The following is a 13,906-nucleotide window of genomic DNA, read 5'->3' as shown; positions in this document are numbered from 1 at the left end:
CTCTTGATTTCCCCATAATGTTGGCAGTACTGGCTTGATAAAGGTTAATTTCATTGCAAGTGTAAGCTTTGTTGTCATAAATGATTAATAATCACCTACATTGAAGTCATTCTTCCTCTAAGGTTACATTATAATTTAGTTTCAGCTTAATCCTGCTATCCTATACGTTTACCCTGTTACCTTTGTTGACCTGGAACCTAGCACAGTGGCTGGTATGTGTAGGGGCTTAATAAACATTTGTGGAGTCAATGAGTCACTGAGTGTTCTTAGCTGTACAGCTACATTCTTGTATTATTTTTGTAGATTATACCACTAAAGTTATCCACTAAAGTTATTTGTAGTTGTTACTACTTTAATTCTCATAAGATACTCTCTCATTTTCAGGTTCTTACATTTTATTTAACTTTGTTCCTATAAACAAATATTAGGCTTTGGCTTTTAAAAGTTTTAACACTCAAAAGTTGAAAACTATTGTGCCATGTTTTTAACCTATATTAAGTTGTAGAGCCAAACTGTTAGTGAAGGCAGTCATTTCCTGGCTTCTGTGCTTATGAATCAGGTTGTAACTATTTCTTTGACTTTGGATTTGTGGTTTCTCGGACTATTTTAAGTGATGCGAAAGATGAGTCTCCTTAGGCGTTTCCTCTATTTTAAAAGTGTGGTGTCTTATTGTAAACAGGTTTTCTTCAAGGAAATTTTTCTCTGCAGTCTCACTTAATCATCCACTTAGGAATGAAATCCCATCTACGAGTATATACACTGGTCCCTACATATTTTCCTTGTTACCCGTTTGTTTTTTCACAATATTCCTAGAGGTTTTGATGTAACTCCATTGTAACTCATTCTTCGCTGATTACTACACATCTTCCTTTAGGTCACCCTCCACCCAGTTTGGGGCTTATACATTCTGACCCTTCTATTGGTTCCCTCTGGCCCCTGAGGACATGAGTCAGTGTCACATGTATGTGATCTTGCTTGTCAGAGTGGAATTCTAAGACTTTCTCTTGACTGAGAGCAGTTTAATTTTGTGCTCCTGAGCAGCGGAATGGTCCTCGGGACAGTTGTGCTTCCACCTAACAGCTATGGCCGCGATCAGGACACGTCGCTTCGCTGCCTGTGCAGTGAAGCCTCGGGACCTGCTCTGCCCAACCTGACAGGTAGGATTCAGAGGGGAGAGTTGGGGAGGGTGGAGAATCACCGTGATCAAGTGTGCGTGGGGATTCCCAAAGTTAGTCTTATCTACCACCTTACCGTCTTCGTCCTTGGCCAGGGAAGTTTCATGTGGGTATTTTTTTTTCTGGTGTTTTACAGTATTTACTGAAAAAAAGAATAAGTGAGTCATGTGTAATATTTTGTGGTTTAGGATACATGTGGCTTGATATGGAGAACTTAAGCTGTATTTTGAGAACTGTTGAATGGTTTGCCCAACCACCTTACGTAGTTTTTAAAAGGTATTAAAAAGTATTAACTTCTTAGAGAATATGCAGTCAGGTAAAGTAGAATTCTGGCAAGATACGCCTTTTTAAAATACTTGGAAATGCCTAAGCTAGAAATTTTGTACAACAATTTTTCCAGTTGCTACCTAACAAATTTCTAATTACAGTAATAAAAGTTATTGAATGACTAATTGGTGAAAAGTGTTTTTAATAAAATTAAACATTAAATTTAGGAATTATCTGTGCATTTGAGTTTGAGTCTTATTTTGGATTTTAACTTGTTTCGTCATGATAATTTACTTTGTACAAGCTATTTCTGTGTTTAACCTTGTTTTTATTGCATCCTGCAAGTGTGTTGGTAGAAAAAAAGTAATAAAACTGCCTTTTCTGAAAAGTCATAATGTATTTCCGCTCCCTGGGTCCTGTATTCCGTAAGTGAAAGTCAGAGTCTTCTGTTGTCTCGTCACGTCTGTGATCTACCTCTGTAACAATAATAATGAAAGGCCAACTCGCTCTCTAATGGACTTAGTGTATAGTAGTCACTTCACATTGTTTAAGAAGAAAACATTCCCAGCAGACACAGGTGCATTTGGGCAGGCACAGTCCGAATCATCCAGATGTTTCTGTTCTAAACTGATGACGGAGGTGGCATAGGCTAGACCCGCTGGGGAACTCGATGACCTTTTCTTGCTCTTCCTATAGGATTTGTTTGTCTTTGTCTTTTTTGCCTTTTTCCTTAGCTTGGTCTCCCATTTAGTTCTTTAACTCTATGATTTTATACATGTTCATTCTTGGCCTCAGGAAAAGGTTAAGATGTTTTTTGTCTTTGAAAAATTTTCTGTTTTGTGCTAGTGGGTAGGATAGCGTTTCAGTGGATAGTCTGTGCAGACGGATTGTACAGGAAGTTGACCCTTAGTTCTGTGAGAACAAAAGAGTTAGTGGAAAGAAAAGAAAGGAAGGAAAGAAGATCTTTTGACTTGACCAAAAACATCATAAAACCAGGGATGGGAAGAAGGGGAATGGGGAATAAAGGATTGTTTTCCGAGTTGTGATTCTTTTAGTACTTTGGCCTCAAAATTTTACTTTTATCCTGTATTTATTATTCTGTATATTTGAGCAATAAATGCACAGTGTTGTTTGGTCTGAATATATCTTTTAAGTATACTTAAAATTGTGCCCAGGTCTCACTCTCTTTTCTCCTTTTGTCAAATAACATGGTTTTTAAGAAGCTGACTTGCTTTTGACAATCCTTCTTTGAGCTTGATGGAGTTCCTCTTCAGTGCAGCTGCACTAAATGTCACAGATACGTCCTTGCACGTTGACAGTCTGTCACTCTTCTGTCACCAGTGCAGAATTACTGCTCATCCAATTTAAATGCTTTCTGTTCTCTGAAACCTCTTCTGACTCCAGAGCTTTTTTTCTGTCCTCTCAGAGCAGCCTCTGTGAGTACAGCAGTCCACGTGATTCATTTGTTCAACAAATCTTTTTTGAGAGCCTCATATACATGCATTGTGGGTGCTTGGAATTTATCAGTGAAGAAAGCAGACAGAGACCCCTGTCCTCATAAAACTGATATTCTAGTTGTGGGAGTTAGGGTAATATACATGAATATAATAAATAAGTAAATTATACATTTTGTGGTAATGAGAGCTATAGAGGGAAATAAATTGGGAAAGGAGACATGGGGGATGTGGGAGTGTTGTCAGGAATAGATGTATTTTAAAATAGGACAGTGAGAGAATGCCGTAGGGAGAGGGTAACATCTGAGTGAAGTGTCATGCGGGTATCTTAGGGAAGAATGTTTTAGGCAGAAGGTAAACCAGGGCAAAGGTCCTGAGGCAGAAGTGTGCCTGCCTTGTGGAAGTAACAGCAGGAAGGCCAGAGGGCAGAACGAGGTAAACTAGGGGAGGGGGAGCAGGAAGATGAACTGGGTAAGAAGTTGTAAAGGGCCTTGTGGGCCCTTGTGAGGACTTGAGCTTTTACTCTAACATACAGGTAGGTAGCCATCTGAGAGTTTCAAACAGGAGCAACACAAGCTAACTGATGCTTTCAAAACTGGCTGGTGTGTTGCGAATAGACAGAGAGCAAGGATAGAAGCGTGGACATCAGGAATCTAGTGAAATAATCTAGGTGAGGGACGATGGTGATGACAGGTGGTAGTAGTGAGGGGGGTGAGAAACGAATAGATTCTGGATATAATTTTGAAGGAAGTGTCAAGAGGATTTATTGATGGATTGGATGTAGTGTGTGAGAGCAAAAAAGGAGCCATGAATGATTCCAAGGATTTTTGTTGTTTTGCCCCCAGCTTTATTGATATAACTGACATATAAGGTTATGTAAATTTACGTTTGCAGTGTGTTGTTCTGATACACTTTATATTGCAGAATGGTTACCACCAGAGGCTTAGCTAATACATGCGCCACATCACGGAATTGCCATTTCTTTTGTGTGTGTGGTGAGAACATGTAAGGTCGACTCTCATACCGTATTATCTGTAGTCATCGTGCTGTACATTAGATCCCCAGAACTTACTCATCTTCTAGCCAGGAGTTTGTACTCAAACTTGCAAAGTTTTGTCCTGAGCAACTAAGAAGATGGAATTGCCATTAACTGTGATGGGGCCTTCGGTGTGACAAGGAGATTTGGGGGAAGAATGGAGAGGAGTATTTTTATCGTAAGTCCACATAGCGGTTTATAATCTTTATAGTCTGAAGCTCAGCGTGATGTCTAGTGTATAGTAGATGTTCACTAAAATTATTAGTGTTATAAACTTTAAATTTTAATATACTGTGTTTCACAAAGTAAGGTGTAAACGTATGGCACTTGCTGTTTTTGGCCTGATAGGGTTTAAGAGTTGGCTTCCGTGTCTGATTACTGTTTCTACCTTAGTCATTGATAGTTCAAAAGTTATTGTTACGCTTGATTTTTGCTCCTCTTATAATTTCAAACAGGGAACTTGTATTTAAAAAGAAGGAAGTATACTTGAACTGTTTGATAATCATTAAACAATAACGATCACAAAACATTGTAACGTGTTAACTACCATCACTGGCAAGAAACATTTATCAGTGTGGATCACGTTATGTTTAGTATAGAACCTAATATGGGGAATTTCTGTACTTCTTTTGGCAGCTCTTTTCACGTTAACAAAGGATTGGCTTTTCATAGCCCAGTGGAAATACTGCTAGAGTAGGTGATGTTTCATTAAAATGAAGAAGAACATAGTACATGTGGCCAGTTGAAAGGATATTTCTTACAATACGGTGTTTTGTTTGTTTTGTAGTTCTAATTGGTCATCTTAGGACGTAATACAGCTGTTCCCATTCACTATAACCACCTTTAAACAACAAGCAACACATCTGTTTCGCATTAACTCGTCAGGACATTTGGGCATGTCGTTAGGTTTGTTGTATTCTTAATGTAAGATAAAATTTAATTAGCTATGGAATTTTATAGATGTGTTCCCGTTTAGGAGGAAGGAATGTGGTGAAGTGAATGAAATAAACTCTAAAACTGTTAGAAGAGATCCAACCTACAGCAGGAATTTCTGTCTATTTCTTGTAGACAGTTGCGAAGACATTTTTAAAACATTGGTTAGTGCTATTTTTAAGGTAAAACACATCTTATCGTTTCCCATCACTTACATTTTTGTGTAATTTAGTCATTCATTCAGTCAACAGTTATTGAACACCTATTTAACTTTCGCTGGAAAAAAGATACTGTTCTTATGCCACAGAGCACTTTGTGAAGTTTGGGAAGTCAGCGTGAATTGAGGAGATTATAAAGATAAAGAAAGAGGGTATTTCATGCAGCAAGTGAACTGCTTCTGCGAGCCCATGTGAGACTTCCTAGGGGAGGTAATATTGGAGCTGAGTGTTACAAAGTAAGAAGCCAGCCAGTCAGGAAAAGGGTGGCATGATATTACGTTCCAGGTAGACAGGACAGTGTGAACAAAGGTAGGAAGAAGCATCCCGGTGTGTGTTCAAGTTTCAAATTGGAGGTTGACGTGGGGAGAGGTGAAGCTGGAAAAGTAGTTGCCCTGCTCCCCAAAGCCTTCGCAGGCCTGTGAAAGGGGCTTGAGCTGCATGGTGAGCTATCGAAGAACCCTGGGAAGAGTGACATGGTCAAATTTTTGTTTTGAATAGATCACTTTGCCAGCTGTGTGGAGGATGGCTTTGAGGGAGACAAGACTGGAGGCGGTAGTCCAGGTGAGAGACGCTGGGGACCTGAACCAAGGCTTTGCAGTAGAGATGGAGCGGATTGGAAAAGAAATCAAACCACAGATTCGAGGGTGTTGCTCCTTCAAATATGATAACACCAATTTTAAATTAACGTTAAAAAGTAGTGCAGGGGAGAGGGAGAGAGACATACTTAATAGAAAAGTGTTGTATTACATAGGCTAAAGTTAGTGGCATGGAGCTGCTAAAAACAATTCCAGTGATCAAGAACATCACGACTGGAAGACCAGTGTATGTTTTGTATAACTGACCTGGGCTGTAAGAAGCTGATGATATTTAATTATGGTACAGGGGTCACTTGTTTGTGTGGTGTGACTAAATTTTGGAAGAAACCAGGTCTGACAAGGCTTCAACCATTATACCCGGTAGAAATTCAATAAATGTCCATTGCTAATGATATTTTCTAAAGCCTTCAATTAAGTACTGATATTTTACAAAAATGTGCCATCTAAGAAAAGAAAATAGGGCAATTTTTTTTCATTAAAATAATTGCATTGTTATAAACAGTGCATGGTAACACAAAGGTATTTTGGAATGCCAAGAATATTTGGCATTAAAGCAAAACATTTTTCTGTTATTTAACAGGTAATTTTAAGATGTTTTTTCCTAGAAGCACTATTTCTACATGTAAATGGAGAGTCTGGATTTATACAATATATACATATTTCTTAAAAGTCTGTTAGCTTTTCCACAATTTATTTTATATGGAAAGAGTAAGAGAATGAGGGTAGTTGGGAAAATTTATAGTAACTGTTCCTTCTTAAAACCATCACCACCAAAACAAAACATCCTGTATGTTTTATCAAACAAACTGCCTTTTTTTTTTTTGAGACTTCTGTTTTTCATTTTGAGAAAACTGCTTTTCCTATTATTTTAGATTTTGGTGAATGCATATGAATCACAGGTAACTGCTCCTTTTGTGTTTTTCTCTGACTATCTTGTTCTATTTTCAACAAGTAGATCTTCTCTCACATTTAGGAGGCAGTGCCATTTGCTCGTGCTTCGATTCCACAACTATGTTATACCCTGGAGCTGTCAGTCTGTGTCAGCATCTGTCAGATATATGCCAGCAGCTAAAAGACTGTGTGATGTGTACTGAACTCAAATGAATTTCCAACTGCTGACCTTACTCCGAATTCCTTTCTCTGTGTGTCTTGCAGAAGCCTTGCACCGCCCCTACGGCTGTGAGGTGGAACCCCAGGCGCTGAACGAAGCCATCAGGTGGAGCTCCAAGGAGAACTTGCTCGGCGCCACTGAGAGTGATCCCAACCTCTTCGTTGCACTTTATGATTTTGTAGCAAGTGGTGATAACACGCTCAGCATCACTAAAGGTGAGCTTCTGTGGGACATCCTCGCACTTTGCAGTTTCCGTTAGTGGTTAGGAAATAAAGGGGGTCTGTTTTAGATTCTGCCTCTAAAATTAGTTAGGTGATTTGGGCCCAGAAACTTTGGGTTCATAATTGTCTTTTTTTTTTTTTTTAAATCTGTGCATGGGATATTGCCACTTTGTCTACTTCATAAGCCTATTAAAGATAAAATGAGATAAAATACTTTAGAAAAACCCACACACATAAACTTCCCTCATTCTCAGAATTCTGTACCAGTTATTTAGTTCAGCTGACGTTTTCTTTTTCTGGAGCAAGACTTGGAGTGTGAAGAAAGTGGTCCAGTGATTCAGATCCTGACACAAGCATTGCATCTTGCTGTGGACCCGCTTTGAGTAGCACTGGCCTGGATACCTCGTCTCTTATTTGTGTTAATGTGGATTAGTAGAAGGAATAGTACGAAGGGTTTCCATTACAGTAATACTCTCAGATTAGTTGTTTGTTTCAGTAGTACATTCTTCTAAAAGGGAACACTAAGAACATGACCAAGGAAAATCATCCATTTTTGGTTTTTTGAACAAGGACAGAAAATGTGGAACTTTTACGGGAGAGAAATAGTATGGGCCATTGTCACTGTGTACGTGAATTGGACCACTAATTTGTCTAAGCTTGTTCTTGTCATTTGAACCTAAGAAAGCCTTGTACTGGGAAAAAATATATTTCAGGATAATCTTTAACTAAAATTGTAACTCAAGTGATTATTTGTCAGACATACACCTTTTATTTGTAGGGTTCAGAATGAGCTATTAAATGGGAGTGGATATACCAAGTTAAAAAGATGGGCCTCCACTCAAGGACGTTACCCTTAAATAAAGATTTTACATACATCAGTTTTTAAAATCCAGCCACATTCATCAAAAGCAGAAATCCTTAATACTGAGTTTCTCAAACTGGATTATAGATCTGTCCGAGAGTGGATGTGATGGCATGTATGCATGTGCCAGGAGGTTTCAAAGGCATAGAAAAAGGGCATGATTTCCTAGTGTCAGTTTACTTAAAGGTTTTGGGTAGTTTTGGGGTTGGATGGTGATGGTGTTTGTGTATGTGTGGGGTGTGTATTTATGCATTGAAGGACATTTTTACATAGAGTTTTAGGATAAAGCAAAGGACTTCAAAGACGCTTTATGTTTGTGGTAGTCTCTGGGCTAGAACACAGTCTTACACTTTACTGATAACTTGAGTGGAGGAGTTTGTAAGTGGTGACTCAGGACATTCTTTCCCAGGTATAATTTGCATGGCAGTTGTTTCCCGGAGAGCTCAGTCACCAAGGAAACATTGATAGCGAAAGTCTGTTGATTCCTCAGTTACCAGTTATGGGAACCACTAGTGTGCAGCTTACCAGATGGCCAACAGTGATTTCTCCTATACCCCATGAAATGCCAGGTTCTTACTCATATAAAATGATGTCATGCTAAAGCTATTTTATTATTTTAAAGACAAGAAAATATATTTTGAAAATAAAAATCACAGTGCTTATTTTAGTTCCTTTTTCTTTGAAGATGACATTTTGCTTGAATTAAAAAACAAAAGTCTCGAAATTAGTAAAAAAACAAAAACAAAAGTCGCCCAGGATTCCTGTGTCAGTGGGGCCGGCCTTTATATCCCTACCAGTCCACACTGCTCAGCTTGTATGGTTCTCAAAACTGCCAGGAGAGGGCGGCCGGTCAGCTCAGCTGGTTAGAGCATGGTGCTGATAACACCAAAGTGGCTGGGTCATGGGCTACTGTGAGGGGCGCCCTCCTTAAAAAACAAACAAAAATCTTCCAGGAGAAAATTCTTCTCCTAACTGCCAGAAAGAGAGGAAAACAGACAAACAAAAACCTGGGGTGTTTGACTGTATCCTAATTGCGAAGACCTGTCACTATACCTGTTCTTTATAAGGAAGCGACAATAATATACTTAGGAAATGACTAGTCTTTACTTCTTCCAGTTCTTGTGGAATAAAAGAGAAAAGTTACAGAGCAACTCGTTTACTTTTGTTTTTCTAGCAGCACTAAGATTTGTTCCCTGCAAATGTGTTTGGGGAGCATTTACACATTTGTGCATTTCCACCACACCTCCCCCCACATTCTTATCTGTATATATATATATTTTATATACATATACATGTATGTGTGTGTGTATGTATGTGTGTATGTGTGTGTGTGTGTGTGTGTGTGTGTGTATAAAAATGTGTGTAAGTACATACTCTTGTGCTTTTTCTCATTGAATGTCTCATATCCAGGGTCAGATAGTAGAGGCTGATACCGTGTTTCCCCGAAAATAAGCCCTAACTGGAAAATAAACCCTAGCATGATTTTTCAGGATGACATTCCCTGAACATAAGCCCTAATGCGTCTTCTGGAGCAAACCTTAATATAAGACCCGGTCTTATTTTCGGGGAAGCACGGTGGGAAGTTATCCTTTGGTCAGCATTTCTGTGGACCACTGGAAAAAGTTAGATGGCTGCCAGAATAACGATTTTGTTTTTCCTCAGTAGCCTTTGTCTGATAACTCCCGGGCCCCGTGCTTGTGATTGATTTGGCTTTTTTCTGCTTTCCGACACTGAGAAGTGGGTGTGAACTCTATGGGAAGGCTTGCATCCATCTCTTGGGGATAGGGGCCTAAAGCCTTAAGAGGATTCTTTAGGTTCCCAGTTCTCACTGATGACATCCCTCTCACACTGCCTGTTTTGTCTGTGCAGCCAGCGTAGGGCGAGTTGGATGCTGGCAGAGTCTGAAGCTGACGTTCACAACTTGAATGGGGCCGTCAAGGACGCTGAGGTGGAGAGCAAAGATACTCTGAGTAATCTGAGTTTTGGGTTCCAGCATCAGACTCAGCTTCCTTCCCACACACTCATTTTAGAGGAATGGATGGGAGTGATTCAATCTGCATGAGGCAGGGGAGGGAAAATACAACTGTTGTAAAACCTGAGTCCTGGAAAAGACTGTTGTGGTCGTCCTCACCGCTCACCTCCCATCCCCCAAACAGGTTTTTTCTGAAAACATTGCTGAAAGCTCTGTGGCCTACGCTTTTGTTTTGGTTTATTTTGTTTTGTTTTGTTTACATGGATGGTTTTGTTGCCTTGGTGCCAAGTGAAATTTAGAAGTTATGTTGTATTTCACGTGGCTTATCCCTAAATCCTTAATCGTTTGTTAATATTGAACCATATGTAAGATACATTCCTTGACAAACGGTTTTGGGGGGAAAAAATGAACTGTATTTTTCTTTTGAAGAATGAGACTGTCATTCCCAGCCGTGTAGTAACCTTTCTATCTTTGTATTCCATCTCACTACCATACATGCAGTTTCCTGAAGACATATTTTACTTGGTGTAAAAACTTTAAAAACCAGTAGTAAATGCCAGAAAGCCATTTCTAACTATGCTTCTTTTGTTTAAGCTACAAGCTAAAGAGATCAGTGAGGATATGATGAACAGCCAAGTTTGTTTTCCTTATTTTAAAACATTTTCTTGGCGTAAAAGTTCCTGATTCATTTATCAGCGAGTTTAAAGTTTAACAACACACTGGGATAAAATGTTAACATCTTGTCTCTCGTGGCTAGGTGAGAAGTTACGAGTCCTGGGTTACAACCAGAATGGGGAGTGGAGTGAAGTTCGCTCGAAGAATGGCCAAGGTTGGGTGCCGAGCAACTACATAACCCCAGTGAACAGCCTGGAGAAACATTCCTGGTACCACGGGCCTGTGTCCCGCAGCGCAGCGGAGTATCTGCTCAGCAGTTTAATCAATGGCAGTTTCCTGGTGCGAGAAAGTGAGAGCAGCCCTGGGCAGCTCTCCATCTCGCTCAGGTACGAGGGGCGTGTGTATCACTACAGGATCAATACCACCGCGGACGGCAAGGTGAGACCCACAGCCGCCTCCCACCATGGGGCAGAGTTAGAAACTATATTCACATTCGTGTCTGACAGGAAATACAACAATCGCTGGTGTGAGTTTGGGCTGTTTGGCATGTTGAGAGCTTGAGAGCTTGTTCTTTTCAAAAGAATATGGTAATGGAAATTGAAAACATGACCTAGATGTGAAGGTGAAGACTGAAGGAAATTGCTGGATAAGTTAGCTGTTCTAATCAACATCGATATACAGATATACACATATGCATCCAATACCTGTATACACTGTGTAGAATTTATAAATTAAACCTTGTATCTTTGAAACATACAATAATTTCTACCAGAAGTTTCACAAAGTAAGAATTTCGACTTCTGAGATGGATGTTGATTAGTAATATAAACAGAGATGGATGTTGATTAGTAATATAAACAGATGAACCAGTCATTTAGCAATTTACATGTTGGAAAGACCGGCCATTTTAGAATGGAACTGTTTTACTTTATAAACTGTAAAGCATAGTTATGCCAGTTATTCTGTTGTACAGTAAACTTAGATTAAATCATTTCTTCCATTCTTCCCTCTGTGTGATGTGCTTAGTAGGGAAAGAGCACACAGGCTTTGGAGCAAGCGGACCTGGTGTGCTGTGTCGCCCCCGCATTTATTGCTGAATTTTGTGACCTTACATCAGCCTGTTTCCCATCCCACCCTATTGGACTGTTGTGAAGACTAAATGAAATAAATTCCATAAAACATAATGGCTGGTACAAAAGAAGACAGTAAATTATTCTCGTTCTCTTTTGCACCACCTTCCAGGAGTGTCTCTTGACAAAACCAAATAGAATCAGATGATAATAATGTAAGAGAGACCCAGCAGCTCTACTTCTGGTTGTACACCCAACAAAAAGGAGTGCATATGTGTGCAGAATGCGTGTACAAGAATGTTCACAGCAGCGTTAGTTACAAGAGCCAAAGAGTGGAAACACCCACTGTCTAACAGTAGTAGAATGAATTAATAAATTGTGGTACATTCATAAAATGGAATCTCATACAATAACAAAGTGAACACAGTAATACTGCTCACACCATCAGGAAAAACTGTGGCCCGCCAGCTGCCTGCTCTCGTGTGTAAATAAAACTTTATTGGAATACAGCCACACCCATTTTTTTTATGTGTTGTCTATGGCTGCTTTCTCATAATTAAGCAAATTTGAGTAGTTGCGACAAAGTGCTCTGGCCACAAGCCTAAAATATTTACTGTGTGGCCCTCTACAGAAAAGTTTGCCGGTGCCCATCGTAGGTGAAGCTCACACAGGTAAAGCTGAGTGAAGGGGGTTAGTGATTGCCAGGGAGGGGGAGGAGGGCATGGGAATGACTGCTCAGGGCTATGGGCGGATGGACACGTTCTGCAGTTCCATCCTGGTGGGTGGACAGCCTTGTGCACATACCTGCTAACGCCACTGAATTGTACACTAGAAAAGGGTGAATTTTAGGGTATGTAAATTATACCACAACAAAAAAAAGTTGAGTGAAAGAAAGCAGTCCCAAAACAATACATAGTGTATGATTCTAAGGTGTTAGACGTCAGCAGCGTGGTTAGTAGCTGGGAAGGCACAAGGGAAGCGTCTGAGGTGCTGGGGGTGCAATTCTTGGGGTGGGAGGTGTTACCGTGGGTGAGTTCAGTTTGTAAAAATCAGCAATTCTCCACTTATTAATTGCATACTTTTCTGTGTACAAGCTTTTCGTTTTTTTGTGTTTTTTTTAAATAAACTGCTTTGGGAGATTAAGGTCCAGGATTATCTAACTTTACATTTCTTGTTGCCTATCACACATTAACTACTATTTTGTTAGCAATTCACTGAAATTAAATTTGTGGCTCTTTTTTTAATGTCCTAGACACCCACAGCACATCCTAATTAAATAAAAATTATATATTTGAAGACCCTCTCTGCCAAAATAATTAAATGGTTTTCGAATTATGTTCTGTGCAAGATCTGAGGGAGTATTTCATAAATACTTTTCCAGGAGGCTAAGTTCCGCCTCTTGCCTACTTTAATCAGACCGCCTCTCCCTTTAGCTGTCTGATATATCTGGGTTCCACGGGCTCCATGCTTGAAAATATTTGAAGACCAATGACCTTGATGATCCAGAGAAATATCCTGGAATTTTTTCTCAAGACTAGAGCTAACTTAGGAAGCATAGGAAGAGTGGCTTAAATAAGATGAAACTGACGTTCTGTGTTTTTCCTCGCCATCAGCATTTAATTCTTTCATTTACCTCAGTAAGATAACCTCCTAGCTGCATATCTTCAGACCAGTGAAATCACGGGCTTTTAAAAATTTTCTGATCTCTTTTCAAGTTGGTTTAGCTTTCCTTCTCTCCTCACCAGGTGTACGTAACTGCCGAGAGCCGCTTTAGCACCTTGGCAGAGCTCGTTCACCATCACTCCACAGTGGCTGATGGGCTGGTGACAACGCTACACTACCCTGCACCCAAGTGTAACAAGCCTACAGTTTACGGTGTGTCCCCCATCCATGACAAATGGGAAATGGAACGGACAGATATTACCATGAAGCACAAACTCGGGGGTGGTCAGTACGGAGAAGTTTACGTTGGCGTCTGGAAGAAATACAGCCTGACAGTCGCTGTGAAAACATTGAAGGTGGGTTGCTGAGAATTACAGTTTTCAGGCATCTCTTTCTTTTGTGCCGAATCGCTTGGGAATGTCAGCATGCCCTTCTTTAACTTTGGAACACATTCCACCCACGGGTGCCAAGCACATCAGCAAATTGTGGTGATCAACCCTCGTGCCACTGTTCACTGCAGCGTGTCGGGACCCACGTGTGGGGACGGTTTGTCTCTGCAGGCTGTGGATGGAGGTCCAGTGGGTGGTTAGAAGCAAATTACAAGTTACAAAAGCAGAGCGGGCCTCCTCACAACGACCCCTGCTGGACAGAACACCTCTCCCTCTCCCTCACCCCCTCCTGTCTCCCCCTCCTTCCCTCCCCTGCTCTCTCTCT

The 13,906-nt window shown here is 40.2% G+C and overlaps 1 protein-coding gene across 6 annotated transcripts in view; it reads left to right on the top strand.

The window, feature by feature from the left end:
* The window catches only part of ABL2 (ABL proto-oncogene 2, non-receptor tyrosine kinase), an 88,772-nt gene that overhangs the window by 49,284 nt on the left and 25,582 nt on the right, over positions 1-13,906 (top strand). For 3 of the 6 annotated variants that reach the window (XR_016022736.1, XM_019730271.3, XM_019730065.3), the window contains exons 2-5: positions 5,582-5,644; positions 6,835-7,005; positions 10,603-10,898; positions 13,276-13,548. Coding sequence is in view for 5 of the 6 variants with exons in the window: in XM_019730271.3 (XP_019585830.2) it covers positions 5,582-5,644; positions 6,835-7,005; positions 10,603-10,898; positions 13,276-13,548 (803 nt within the window). In the remaining variant the exon portion in view is untranslated. Of the gene's footprint in view, positions 1-1,041; positions 1,158-5,581; positions 5,645-6,834; positions 7,006-10,602; positions 10,899-13,275; positions 13,549-13,906 lie in introns of those variants that run through there. The other 3 variants (XM_088801592.1, XM_019730436.3, XM_019730356.3) reach the window with 3 other exon arrangements.

This window comes from Rhinolophus sinicus, chromosome 11, assembly GCF_057876585.1.
Source record: "Rhinolophus sinicus isolate RSI-liver-muscle chromosome 11, RSI-T2T, whole genome shotgun sequence".
NCBI lineage: Eukaryota > Metazoa > Chordata > Mammalia > Chiroptera > Rhinolophidae > Rhinolophus > Rhinolophus sinicus.
Note: the sequence above shows the minus strand (reverse complement) of the source record. Positions and strands in the feature narration are given on the sequence as shown.